The sequence below is a fragment of the Callorhinus ursinus genome, unplaced genomic scaffold, assembly GCF_003265705.2.
Source record: "Callorhinus ursinus isolate GAN/ISIS: 27379988/994484 unplaced genomic scaffold, GSC_fseal_2.0 scaffold88, whole genome shotgun sequence".
Classification (NCBI taxonomy): Eukaryota; Metazoa; Chordata; class Mammalia; order Carnivora; family Otariidae; genus Callorhinus; species Callorhinus ursinus.
Genome location: NW_027397150.1, coordinates 214,428 through 227,240, shown reverse-complemented (window position 1 = coordinate 227,240; position 12,813 = coordinate 214,428). Strand labels below are relative to the sequence as shown.

At 49.3% G+C, this 12,813-nt stretch overlaps 1 protein-coding gene across 1 annotated transcript; it reads left to right on the top strand.

Moving 5' to 3' along the window:
• The first annotated feature begins 1,601 nt into the window (after positions 1-1,601).
• On the top strand, positions 1,602-11,065 carry CD5L (CD5 molecule like). The gene is made up of 6 exons (XM_025860626.2): positions 1,602-1,759; positions 3,961-3,987; positions 6,529-6,879; positions 7,969-8,286; positions 9,025-9,345; positions 10,464-11,065. Exons 1-6 carry the CDS (start codon positions 1,732-1,734, stop codon positions 10,469-10,471), a joined length of 1,053 nt encoding a protein of 350 aa, XP_025716411.1. The 5' UTR covers positions 1,602-1,731; the 3' UTR covers positions 10,472-11,065.
• The last annotated feature ends 1,748 nt before the right edge of the window (positions 11,066-12,813 follow it).

The following is a 12,813-nucleotide window of genomic DNA, read 5'->3' as shown; positions in this document are numbered from 1 at the left end:
AGCAAAGGAAACAGTCAACAAAACTAAGATGCAACCCACGGAATGGGAGAAGATATTTGCAAATGACATTACAGATAAAGCGCTGATACCAAAGATCTATAAAGAACTTCTCATACTCAACACTCAAAAGACAAATAATCAAGTCAAAAAATGGGCAGAAGGCATGAACAAACACTTCTCCAAAGAAGACATATAGATGGCCAATAGACACATGAAAAAATGCTCAACATCACTAGCCATCAGGGAAATACACATCAAAACTGCAATGAGGTACCACATTACACCAGTTAGAATGGCAAAAATTAACAAGTCAGGAAGCAACAAATGTTGGCGAAGATGTGGAGAAAGGTGAACCCTCTTACATTGTTGGTGGGAATGCAAGCTGGTACAGCCACTCTGGAAAAGAGTATGGAGGTTCCTCAAGATGTTAAAAATAGAGCTACCCTATGACCCAGCAATTGCATTACTAGGTATGTGTACTTTTAGACACCAGTATCCTTGACACCTGACCACAAAGCAGGGTGAGACCCAGCCCTTCCAGTCCAGCCTTCATCTGTGACACTGTTTTATTCATCTGTACACTCAGAGCAAAGCCTTTCCTGCTCTGATTCTCCAGGCCACTCACCCTTCACCTCCAGCTCAAGTGTCATCACTTCTGTAAATTCCCTGATTAGCCCCAAGTAGAAGTGACCATTTCCTCCACTGTGTTCCCAAAGTGTCGTATACTTTCCTCTCTCACAGCTGCCTCCACACGTTGTCACAGCCACCGGACCATATCGCACGGAGCGCCAAACCCCTCCATTCATTAGTGTGTTCCCTGAACCCATCATATTCCCCTGGCACTCAGACTGCTCAGAACTCTTCCCTAAAACAATAATAAGTAGGTGAAGAAATACAGGACTAAACAGGGAGATCTGAAATGAACCTATCTTTGTGCCGAGTGACCTGAATATTACAGAGAAGTGAAAATGTGTAGTCGTGGAGGGAAAGCCACCTTGTGGGGAGCAGTAGGAGCATTGTTAGCAGATATAGTTGAATGCTCCCATAGTCTAGTGTTGAATAGCTCTTGACGCACAGTGGTGCTTAATAGCAAGGCAAGGGGCTGGGAAGACTGGGGGTCTTGCTGCTCAACCACTGTCCATCAGATTCTGGTCTAAACGATGACTTGATTTCATTACCACAGGGAACTCTTTTCACTCAGCTTCCAAAGATGGGCATAAGCCAGGACAAGGACAGGAGAGGGGCAGATCCATGGGTTAAGCCCTCCGCTTTGTGCTGGAAAAGCTGGTTTGAAGGAAAAGCCAGCCCTAGATGCAGAGATTGACACCTTGACTCTGAATTATGGTGCCTCAAAAGGCAACTCCAGATGTATTCTATAGTCTCTGGCTCCTCTATTCTCGAGGTGGATGGAGCTGGGACACAGAACCAGGTCAGGACAGCTCGGGTTTTTTTGTAGTTTCCTTTCTTTTTCTGTGTTCTTCTGCCAGTTCTGGCCACCTCCCTTCCTCTGGAGATATGCCGAGCTCAGCAAGCCCAGCTCCATCAGCTCTGCCCCCTGTGCCCATTGGCTTCTGGTCATCTGGTCATCTGATAAGACTTAATGCTTCTGCTGCAGACAGGACCTGCCTCACTCTGTCCTGCTGGTACACTTGGCAGCCAGGCTGACTACTGCTGCTCCAGGGCCTCCTCCCAGCCTCAGATTTCAGCTCAGCACCTCCAGCAGCCTGGCTCATGGCTCTGCTATTCTCCTTGATCCTCGGTGAGTATCCCTGCCCCTGCTGACTGAGGCTTCAGCGTCTCCCCAGAACTTTGATCAGGGAGAGTGCTCTCTCCTCCCAGCCAGTGAAGATCCTGCTGTTTTTTAAGGAGCAGCTTCACCTGCTCTCCTGCCTTCTCTGTGTCTAAACTCAAGCCACTGAATCCATACCCAATTTATAATCTATTTGATCACCAGGGTTTTTTCTGTTTCCCTTTATTTGCACTGACAAATTTATAATAGTGTATACCATTTCCCTTTTTGTGTAAATTTCCCTAAATGTATTCTTTATAAAAAGACAAATGAACCATGGGTAACAGCAGGTAGAGCAAGAAAAGGAAGAGAACCGGAAGACAGACAGCTTTCACAGGTCATACACTCCAGTTTCCTCTCAAAGGTGTTGCATATAATGTTTCCCTAGGGTCCCCGTTTCTTACCATCCAGAATAATTTACTGTAAATGGGGATTTTGGAGTCAAAGCGACCTGAGTTTCAATCCTTGTTCTTAGATTTCTTAGCTGTCTGAATTGTTAAATTACCCTCTCTCTCTGGAATCCCACTTTCATCTGTGAAATGAAGGTAATAGTATGTTCTTTGGAGGTTTGTTAGGAGACTTTTCATGAGATAATGAACTTGGGGCACCTAACAAGGCCTAGTAGGTCTCTTCCCTAATCAGTCACAACCATTTTATTGTGTCGAGGATCCCATGCCTCACCAAAGCTCACACTGGCACTTAGTGTGCTCTCTGTAGGGTGCTGGCTGAATTCCTAAACACCAGTACATTTCCTGTATCACCTGCCAGCAAGTCCAGCCCCATCAGGAGTGTCCTATCACCTCTTCTCTGCTTTCCTTCAGCCCCACCTCCTTCATGAAACCTCTCTGGTTTGACTACCCATAGTCACCTACCCTGCTCCAGAACTTTCAAGTCCCTCTTGGGCTCTATGGTGTTCATCCCTGCATACCAGGCTCGACACACTCAGTTTGCATTCTGTATATACAGGCTTTGTGCTCTTTACTAGATGTGTGGGGTGTTGTGTGTAATATTACTTCGAGGTTTAGACAGTTACAGACAAGGTCTCACTGAGTCTGAGATTGGCTATATCCTGGAGAATAAGGGCATTGCATTATTTAGAAATTATTTGGAAATGAAAAGAAGAAAATATTCCAGAATAAGCCACTAAAATTCTTGGATCTGCCTGAAAGACTCTAGACCACAGACATTAGCTCCTTCAGAAATATTGCATAAGATGTGGGGGTGGGGCATGACTGTTCTGCAGTTCAGAATGCCTAGGGCCTTGGGGACCACTGATGGGCACAGGGCGGCATTAGAAGGGAGCCTAATGCACAGAGGAGCCCGATCACCCAGAGGTCCTATAGGGAGAAACTATGATGTCCTATGACGTGCTGACCCTTAAGCCTGGGGTTTGGAACCAAATGTAAGGCTGCTTTCTGACCTGTTGATCAGGGGTCAGCAAACTACAGCCCACAAGCTAACAGTGGTTTTTACATTTTTAAACAATGGGGGAAAATCAAAAGAAGAATACTATTTTGTGACACGGAAATCTAAATTTCAGTGTCTATAAAAAAAAGTTTATTGTAGCATGGCCGTGCTCATTCATACTCATATCCACACGTGGCTGTTCTTATGCTACAGTGACAGAGCTGAGTGGTGGTAACAGAGACCAGAGGCTACAAAGCCCAGATTACTTGTGCTCTGGCCCTTTACAGGAAAAGTGTCCTGGCCGTGGCCTGAGCGCAGTGCCAGTGACACAGACAAATCCTGCCCTTTCCCTTCTCTGTGCTGCCCCCATGGCATTTCTGTCTTCTGCACCAGAGCCCTTCCCAGCGGCCTTCGGCATGCCTTGCTGTGGAGCCCAGAGGCTGCACACCTCCCGTCCACTTCAGGCAGTAATCAGTCGATATAACTGGCTAGAATAGAAAGTGAATCTATCCACGCTGGCGGCAGAGCAACATCTCGTGTACAGGGAACATGTCGAGCTGTGGTAGAATTGGTCTTTGTGGTTCCCAGTCACTGTCCATGTGTCCTTCCGGCCTGGTCATTGCAGGACAAGGTTTCCTTGGGCCTGACCCAGCACTCTAGCTGCCCCACAAAGTCTGGCAAAGATTTTCTAGAGAGTTGTGTTGTTTGAACAAAGCCTTGGGATTGACAACATGATCTCACTCACTTCCTTCTTCTCTCCTCAGCCATTTGCACCGGACCTGGTCTCTTAGGTAAGATTTTTGGGGTCCTGAGAGGGAGGCCTCCAAGCCCCTGAGATGAAAAAGCTTGATGCTTCCTTGGGGCATGGGGAGAGGCTCTAGTTCAGTAGAACCTAGGTAAATTTCCTCTCCAGTTTCTCAGTCCAACCACTCTGTCCTGTGTGGGTGGGTTTCCACCTCCGGAACACGGTAGGGATTTGGGTGGTGTTTCCAGCAAGGAGATTCCCTCCCACTTGGCCTCTGTGGCCTAAAACTCCCGGCCACCTCCAAGTAGCAGATGGCTTTGTTTGGGGACTCAAAAGGTATCCCACCCCCTTGTCGGCATATCTGGGAGAGGAACTTCCTTTTGCCCTGCTGGGCTCTACCACTTCCCAGCCCCTGTGCCAACCTGCATGGCTCCTTTGAACTAGAAATGCATTTACTTGTGTGCAGTGTGTGGTTTGACCAGCAGTGGGCAGGCTGGATTTCAGCCTCCCCTGGCCACCTGTATGGACCATGCACAAGCGACCCAGAGAATAGGTCTGTCAAGAGGAAGGCTGTGATCTCCAGACTCAAGGGGGTTGGTCGTGGACCCTCAGCTTCTTATACATCATCCCATGAGTCTTTTTCTCTTGATGGTAGAGGCTTTACCAGAGAGGGACAGCCACAGACTCTGCAGTGGCCACGATGGACTCCACACCAGCAGGATGTAATTCAATTCTTTCAGCATTGCCGTTTCAGATTCTCGGTCTAAAAATTAGACTACATGGTCTTTTTCCTGTGGTGTACAGGGGTGTCCTCACTGCTGGTACAGGGACCTTGGCTCTACAGCTTTCCCACAGCCCAGGTCACTGCTTCTCCACCCCCAGCCTTGCTCTCGTGCTGTCAGCCAACAAAGTAGGCTGAGGGCACTGTCCGGGAGGCAGCTGCCCCGGTGGCCCCTCTGCCCTTCTCTCTGGCTTTCAAATCTCTTCTCAGCTGCATTTCCTTGACACTTAGGCTGTTTCTTTCTTACATGTTTCTTCTTTCCTGGAAGGGGTTCTAATTCTCCTTTTCATGGAAAATAAAACTCGTTTAAAGCCAGAATTTTACAATTTTACAATTCGAAATCAGATAACATGTGCATGTAGATAGCTAGTGCTTCCTGGAGTACACAATAATTCAAATCTTGCAATGACCCAACTGCTATTTCTCGGTGACTCTTCTTGAGTTATATTTATACCCTGTAAATGTAGGTGTGCAAAAATGAAAACTTTTCTTAGTTTTTTAAGTTAAATTTTAAAATCTATTTCTAGCCTCCATTCCTCATATTGCTTCCCTCAAAAAACACATGGAACAAAAGGAGGCACAAAAACAAATGAACAAACCAAATGTCAACTTCCAGTGCACTCTAAAATCAACCAGCTCAGTGTTTCTCACTCAGCAACTTCTTCTGGGGTTGATTCCAGGTTCTAGGGAGTTTTTGCAGAGCTGAGGCAAGGTAGATGGTGGAAGATCTGGTCCTCCAAAGTCATATTCCATTCATGCATGTGCCTGAGTCACCCACATGTCCCATGTGGTCATAGGTGACACTGCTCGTAATGGGGTAGGCCACAGACCAGCAGTCACGTGTGACCCCTCCACGTGCCCCAGACCTGTCTCGGTCAACTACCCCACTCCATGGAGGCATGGCCCATTCATCTCTTCTCTATCACGCTGTCATTCAAAGGCTGCACACGTAGCTAACTAGCTCTTCACCCTTTGTATCTCACCCTTCCAGGCTGCTGGAGTCTTTGTGGGGTTGCCCCAGACCTCTTAAATAGCATCTCCTGGAGGGCAGCAATGCTCTGAGTTCATAAACCAGTACCTGGAACATAGTATATGCTCAACAAAAGTGTGTTGCCTGATAGGCTCTTCTTTGCTCTCCCACAGCCATCGCCACTCTATGTCTTGTCTCAGTGGAAGAAGGAGAGAATTTCCATTAGCCTTTTCCACCCTCAGAGTTATTGTGGGAAAGCAGAATCATGTACTGGACTCCTCAGAACATATCTGGAGGCTCTGGGGAGATTGTCTCCTACCCCAAGCCCTAGAACCCTCTAGACTAAGATTCTGACTGGTCAAGGCTCTGACACTTCCTTCACCCACTGCTGTCTGCATTCCTCTGAGCTGGGTTCTTGAGCACAGGAAGATGTCATGAGAAGCAGCAAGGATGGGTAGTGGGGGATCACGGATATTGGGAGAGAGAGTCAGGCTGTTCAGCCCAAGGTATATCTATACAGCCAGCCTCCATCCGGCTGCCACTGGGGGAGGCAGAGTCAAGAAATGACAACACAACAGAGCACATCTCTACACCTGTATTCTGACCTGGGGCTTCCACTGTTTAGCGGTGTGAGCATATATACATAGGTGTCTTGAAGCGGAGTTTCTTGGCAGGGTAGGTTAAGAGTGGAGCAGAATCAGAACTTAGGGATGGGGTCCTGAAGCTCCTCTCCCTCTACTTCCCTCATAAGCCCTCCATCTCAGCCCCCAATATCCCACACCCTCTGGAAGTGTTGGGAGAGTTCTGAGATGCCTGAGTTCTCTCTCATCCTCCAGATGCCCGTCCAAGCTCCCATCCCTTTGGAAGGTCTCCGTCCAGTGTGCGGCTGGTGGGAGGTGCCCACCACTGTGAAGGGCGGGTGGAGGTACAGCAGGCCGGCGAGTGGGGCACCGTGTGTGATGACGGCTGGGATAAGAACGATGCAGCCGTGGTGTGCCGGGAGCTGGGCTGTGGAGCCGTCAAGAGGGCAATCAGTGGTACTGTATATGGGCCACTGACACAAGGAAATCAAAAAATCTTCATCCAAGAATTCAAATGCAATGGCATGGAAGAGAGCCTGTCTCAGTGTGAAAGGGAAGATTTTTTTGACTGCACTCACGAGGAGGATGCAGGAGCTGTATGTGAGTGTAAGTACCGTAGCCCCACACCCTGTGCCACCAGACCCGTGGACCAGAGTCACCTGTCTTAACCCCCACCGTGGACTTGACACATAGTAGCTAGCTCCTCACCCTTCGTATCTCACCCTTTTCAACTGTGGGCCCAGCAGAGGAACATTATCCTCACTTAGTATTATTCCTGCTCTTTGGATGAGGTAAAGCATTTAGCTTAGTTTCAACCTACATGAGAGCCTGCTTCTCTCCTGCACGCGCGCGCACACACACACACACACACACACACACACACACACACAAGTACGCCCAGATCCATCCACCACTAAGTGTTGGTTGAAGAGTATAACCTGTGTCTGGAGCTTGGGGGAGGTATGGGGAAGAAAAGAGCTGGCAAGGTATGATGTATGTTTCCTGGTTTTCGCCCCTAAGAAAACCAAGTACAGTGCATGCTCTTCCAGCTCTCAAGTGTTCCACCAATGAGAGTAGACAAGAGATGCTCTTAGGAAACCAACACAACACTTTGCCTTCTGTGCATTAATAATCCCCTCTCTGCATGCACCTCCCATTGGACTGTGATTTGCCTGAGAGGCTCGTCCATGTCTTCTCTTTGTCACCCTGCAGACTGTTACCAGGGAAACAACTAATAAATCCTTGTGCCTGATGCTGAGATCTCATTCCTACTTCTTAGAGAGATTGAAGGTTGGGAGCACTAATTCATGATACTTGGGGGATAATGCTGATAATGAACCAGGAAGTTTTGGGGCTTGGACACATTGTGTATGTTACTATTGCATTTTATTTTTTAAAAAATCTATGCAATCCCTCTACTTGCCTCTTATGAGGAAGAAGTGAGAATATGAATATGAAAATAATTCAAAAAACTAAAAATGTTATGGAAATAGTTAATTTACTTGGAATTGAAAAATGACATTCATTTCATTGATTCACTCATCCAACCCATATAACAAGCATCTACTGGACAACCCTAAGCACTCTAGACACATTGTACTAAACACCAAGAACAGAGGGATGTGCCCATGGGGCTCTATTCTGGGAAGACCACGTTCTTGCTGGAACAGACACCTCCTCTTTCCTTTCCCACAGTCCCAGAGAATGTGCGGCTGGTTGATGGCCCTAAGCGCTGCCAGGGCCGAGTAGAGGTGAAGCACCAAGGGCAGTGGGGCACCGTGTGCAAAGCAGGCTGGAGCTTCGCAGCTGCCAAAGTGGTTTGCCGGCAGCTGGAATGTGGACGGGCCATACTGACCCGGAAATGCTGCAACAAAGCCACCCAGGGCCAAGGGCTCATCTGGCTGAGAAAGGCATCATGCTCAGGAAAAGAAATCAGCCTTCAGGATTGCCCTTCTGGGGTTTGGGAAAGGAACAACTGCACCCATGATGAGGACGTGTGGGTGGAATGTGAAGGTAAAGCCCATGAGTCCAGAAACTAGATTCATTCATTAATTTGGTTAAACTGGATTCCATTTAACCAATGTCTACAGACAGCAAGTCAGACATCAAGTGACAGTGACAGAGTCAGTTATTCATCAATTCTTGTTATTTATTTATTTATTTATTTATTTATTTGAGAGAGAGAGAGAGAGAGAGCGAGAGAGGGAAAGCATAGTGGGGGGAAGGGGAGAGAGAATCCCAAGGAGACTGCAGTCCGATCATGGAGCCCAGTGCGGGTCTCTATCTTACGACCCTGAGATCATGACCCCAAACAAAATCAAGAGTTGGGCACTTAACTGACTGAGCTATCCAGGTGCCCCTCTTGTTTTTTTCAAACGCTGACATCAATGCCTCCCTCTGTACAGGAAAATGGTTTCAGTGATAAGTAAGTGCTAGATTATTGTGAACTGTTAATATATTGAATTCTACATAATGTAGACAGAGCACGCCACTCCATGTATTGTTGAGCTCTTTAATTAAAAAAAACTATTGGGAAATCACTTATTAATATTAGATTTTTATAAATTAGACAGAGAAGTGGAAAATCCTAGTTAAGGAAGGGACCTGGACTACACAGTCAGGCAGAGAGAAGGGGGTGTAGGCACAGAAACTCAGTGGATGGTCTCACGTGCTGATGGGATTTGAGTGTAGAGGAACTTCTCTGTCAGTCCCCCTGCCTCCCTCCACCCTCACTCCCTCCTGCACCTGCAGATCCCTTTGAACTGCAGCTGGTAGGAGGAGACAGCCGCTGCGCCGGGAGGCTGGAGGTGTTGCACAAGGGCGAGTGGGGCACTGTCTGTGACGATGGCTGGGGAGAAGAAGCCGACCAGGTGGTATGCAGGCAGCTGGGCTGCGGGGAGTCCCTCTCTCCATCTGCCAAATTCCGGAGAAGATTTGGCCCTGGGGTTGGCCACATCTGGCTGGATGACGTTGCTTGCTCAGGGGAGGAGAGGTCCCTGGAGCAGTGCGCGCACAGGTTTTGGGGCCAACACAATTGCAAACATGCAGAGGACGTGGCTGTGGTCTGTGCAGGTAAGTCCTGGGGCAGAGTTCGTGGGGACATCACGGGGGGAGGGGATGGACAGGGGTTCCCACCAGCGTGGTCTCCTATTTTACACTTACTTCAGGGGATATGGGTGAGGCATTTGAGCAATAAATAGAAATAATGATGATACTAATAATAAACCCCATACTGTAGACTTACTGATGTGAGAGGAAGAGAGGTTTTAAAAATTACTGGATCAACACCTTATATTAAACATAAACAAAGTGAGACTCAGAGAAAATAAACAACTTTCCAAAATCATAAAAATTGCTTTGAAATGATAGAGCAGAACTAAAGTGACTTGTCCTGACTCTGATCTCCGGGGTCATTCTCCCAGCTGACCCCAATCCTCACAAACTAAGTTTAAACTATGGGAGACAGTCCTACCTCATTCTACCTGATGTCACTGCACGGATTTTAGGTGAACCTGTGGGAATCGGGCTGGGGTAGGGGGGCTCTTGGGATGCCCAGGAAGCAGAGTCATTCCAGACAGTGGGGGGACTGTAGGCCTCTTCAGGGAAGGGAAGGAGGAAGCCCTGCCCCAACTTGAGCCAGGAAATGAAAGCTCAGCCCCTGGGGGCTGAAGCCCAGCTTGATAAGCAGGGTGTGAAAGCAGGGCTGCTTGGTTTAACCATGCTGCTGTGGAGCCAGGTGAGGGCTGAGGTTGACTAAGGGCCTGATGACCAGCTAGTACCCAGAAGAGGAGGGATTTAGTCATGGAAGACTACAGGTTGAGCCCTGATCCTGCCATTTTGAGGCTCTGTAATCTTAGTCACTTAACTACTCAGGACCTCATTGTTTTTATCTATAAAATAGAAACGCCCTTGTCCCATTGACCTCAAAGAGTTTCATGATCGTGTGAGGGTGAGATGTGTTCATATACGGGAACGCTGTTTGTGGCAGCTGGCTAAGTAAGCCCCTGGGATGCTGCACCTGACTCTGATTTGACTCACATCTTCGGGGGATGTGTGTCTGATTAGGGTCTGGGAGGGCCTCTCTTTCCTACACTGGGGCCCAAACTTCTTTCTTAGCCTCTTTGAGCTTGAATGAAATAATCCTTTTTGACATGTGCCATCCTTACCGTACATTCTTCTTCTCTTTACAGAAGAGTAGCCTGGCCTACCTGAAGCTCAGCCCAACCCCCACAGGCCCCACGTGTCCCCTACTTCTCATGGACCCTGCCTGGCCTGGCCTGAGCCCTGGGCTACAGGCTGTACCTGCCTCCCGCTCTGCCCCCAGCAGCCATCTGAGCCCTGTGTGCTGCCTTGCTCTACAGCCACACGCTCCTGTCATTGCCTGGGGACACGAGCTGTTGAATGCCCTCTGCTGGGAGAGAGGAGCCCAGAGTCACCCTCTCCTCACTCAGGAGCCCTGGCACCTGTGCCATCTCTTTTCTCCCAGCCTGGGACCCCCAGGCCGGTGCCCTGACCAGTGTGGGCCATGGCTGGGCACCATCTATGTCCGTAGAGAACATAAAAGGAACCAGACCATGACGTGGAACCTGGGGAGGAGTCTTTCAGATCTTTTTCTCATGCTTTAGGTGATCACAACAATTGATAGCACCTCACAGCCCTCCTGCTTCTCGGGGACAGCACATTCTTTCAGGAGCAGGGCAGCGTCCTGTAATTGTAGATGCTTTGATGGTCCTCGGAAGCAATGGTGTGCCCCTCCAATGCCTGCAATAAAAATCCTTTGTTGACCCTCCAACGTGGTTGCCATTTATCAAGAAGAATCTTACAAATGCATTCTAATTGATCTAGGGAAATATGTGTTGGTGATGGGGCTGCCTCTGGAAGGAGGGGAGGCTGAGGCAGAAGGAGGCTGGGGAGGTGGGAGTTGTGCCTCCTGCCAATCAGATGATACCACTTTCACTGTATCCGCTCAGATGCTGGTGCCTGCAAGTCTGAGGCAAGGCACAGTGATGCTAAGGTCAGGACTTAATTCTAAAACTCAGCAGCCTTGCACTCTGAGGCTCAGCTGAGCACCTGCTGTATGCCTGCATTTCCACTGCCTAATAAAGCAGACCCCCCAGTCTCTGCAGCTGCCTCCTGTGCAGTGGGCTTTTCTTGCCACCGGCAAGCAGGTGCGCCTTCCCAGCAATGGCCTTTGGAGCACCGCTGGGCAGAAGAGGACCTGCCAGCAGATAGGACCAGCTGTGTTACAGAGCAGTATCCTCTTGTCTCTTCCCTAGCATGGGAACATAGAGCACCTGGCTCCGTAGTCGAGAAGAGAAGGCCTCACCAAACATTTTGGGATCTACCTTGTTTACTCAAAGATTTTGTCTTTATCTGATCAGCTCTCTTTATCTGATGAGGTCTTCCTGATTTTCCCTACACACTAGTGTTCTGTTCGCTTCACCCCATGGTAGCTGGAACCCCGAGGCCTCTGAGCAGCCTGCACCAAGCCATTGAAAAGCTATTTTATCCTCAGTGGAGCAGACAGGGTTGGAATGTCACAAAAGGAACTTCAAATTCCCTCTAATTTTATATTAAAATTTCATTTATCTCCATTCCGGTAAGTCCCCTGAGAATCAGTCGGATAAAAGTAAGAGTTCTTGGGAGAGACAGGGTGAATCCCACCCGGAAGCAAGAGTTGATAGTAGCCTAAATAGTGAGTGTCACTGAAGGAGAGCAAACCAAGAGGGTGACCCTGGCCTGTTGTGGGGACAGAGGTCATGTCCACAGTGGGCTCGGATGTTACAGTACATCAGAGCCTGAGCAGACTAGCATGTGACCTTGGCTGCCAGCGCTCAGACACTGCTGAGTCTTCCTGGACTCGTCGCTCATCTCTCCCAGGGGCCCCCCAGCCGGGCCCCTGCCAAGAGGCCACTCACCTGCGGCTCTGCATTCAGGGGGAGTACTGCCTGAGTAGGGCAGGGATTCTGAGTCGGTTTACACCTTCTCCCACAAGACACCCTCCTGAGACCCTTGCCAGGGTCCAGATTCTTAGGCACCCTGCACTCCTGGGCCCACACATGCACAGTGTGCACCCCTTCAGCTGGCCTGGGGCAGATGGGGTCCTCTGGGCCCGTGGGGCTAGGGACTGGTTGCAGCCACCTGCAGAGTCTCCAGGACCCAGAGGGCCCCAAAACCCCCTGAGGCAGCAGTGATAGACTTGCCACAATCAGTGCCCACCTGGACTTGCTGCCTGGCAGGGTCCTCGCCAGCACACAGGGCTCCCAGATCTGTCTTAGTGGAAGATGCAGTGGGTAACCCTCGGGCCTGCGCTGACAGGCCACTCACTCTGTCGTCGGTGGAATATTGTCCCCTGGGTAGGTGAGTTAGGGCTTGCAAGATGCATGCGCCTTGTGACCTTGCTTGTCCCGTCTCTTGTCTGGGTCCTGATCACAGCACACATACCTTCACCCAGCCTGGGGCAGCTGGGGCATAGTCCCCAGTAGAAGGGAGCCAGCCCCTGAAGTCTCCCTGAGGCAGCTACAGATTCTCTGCCCTCAG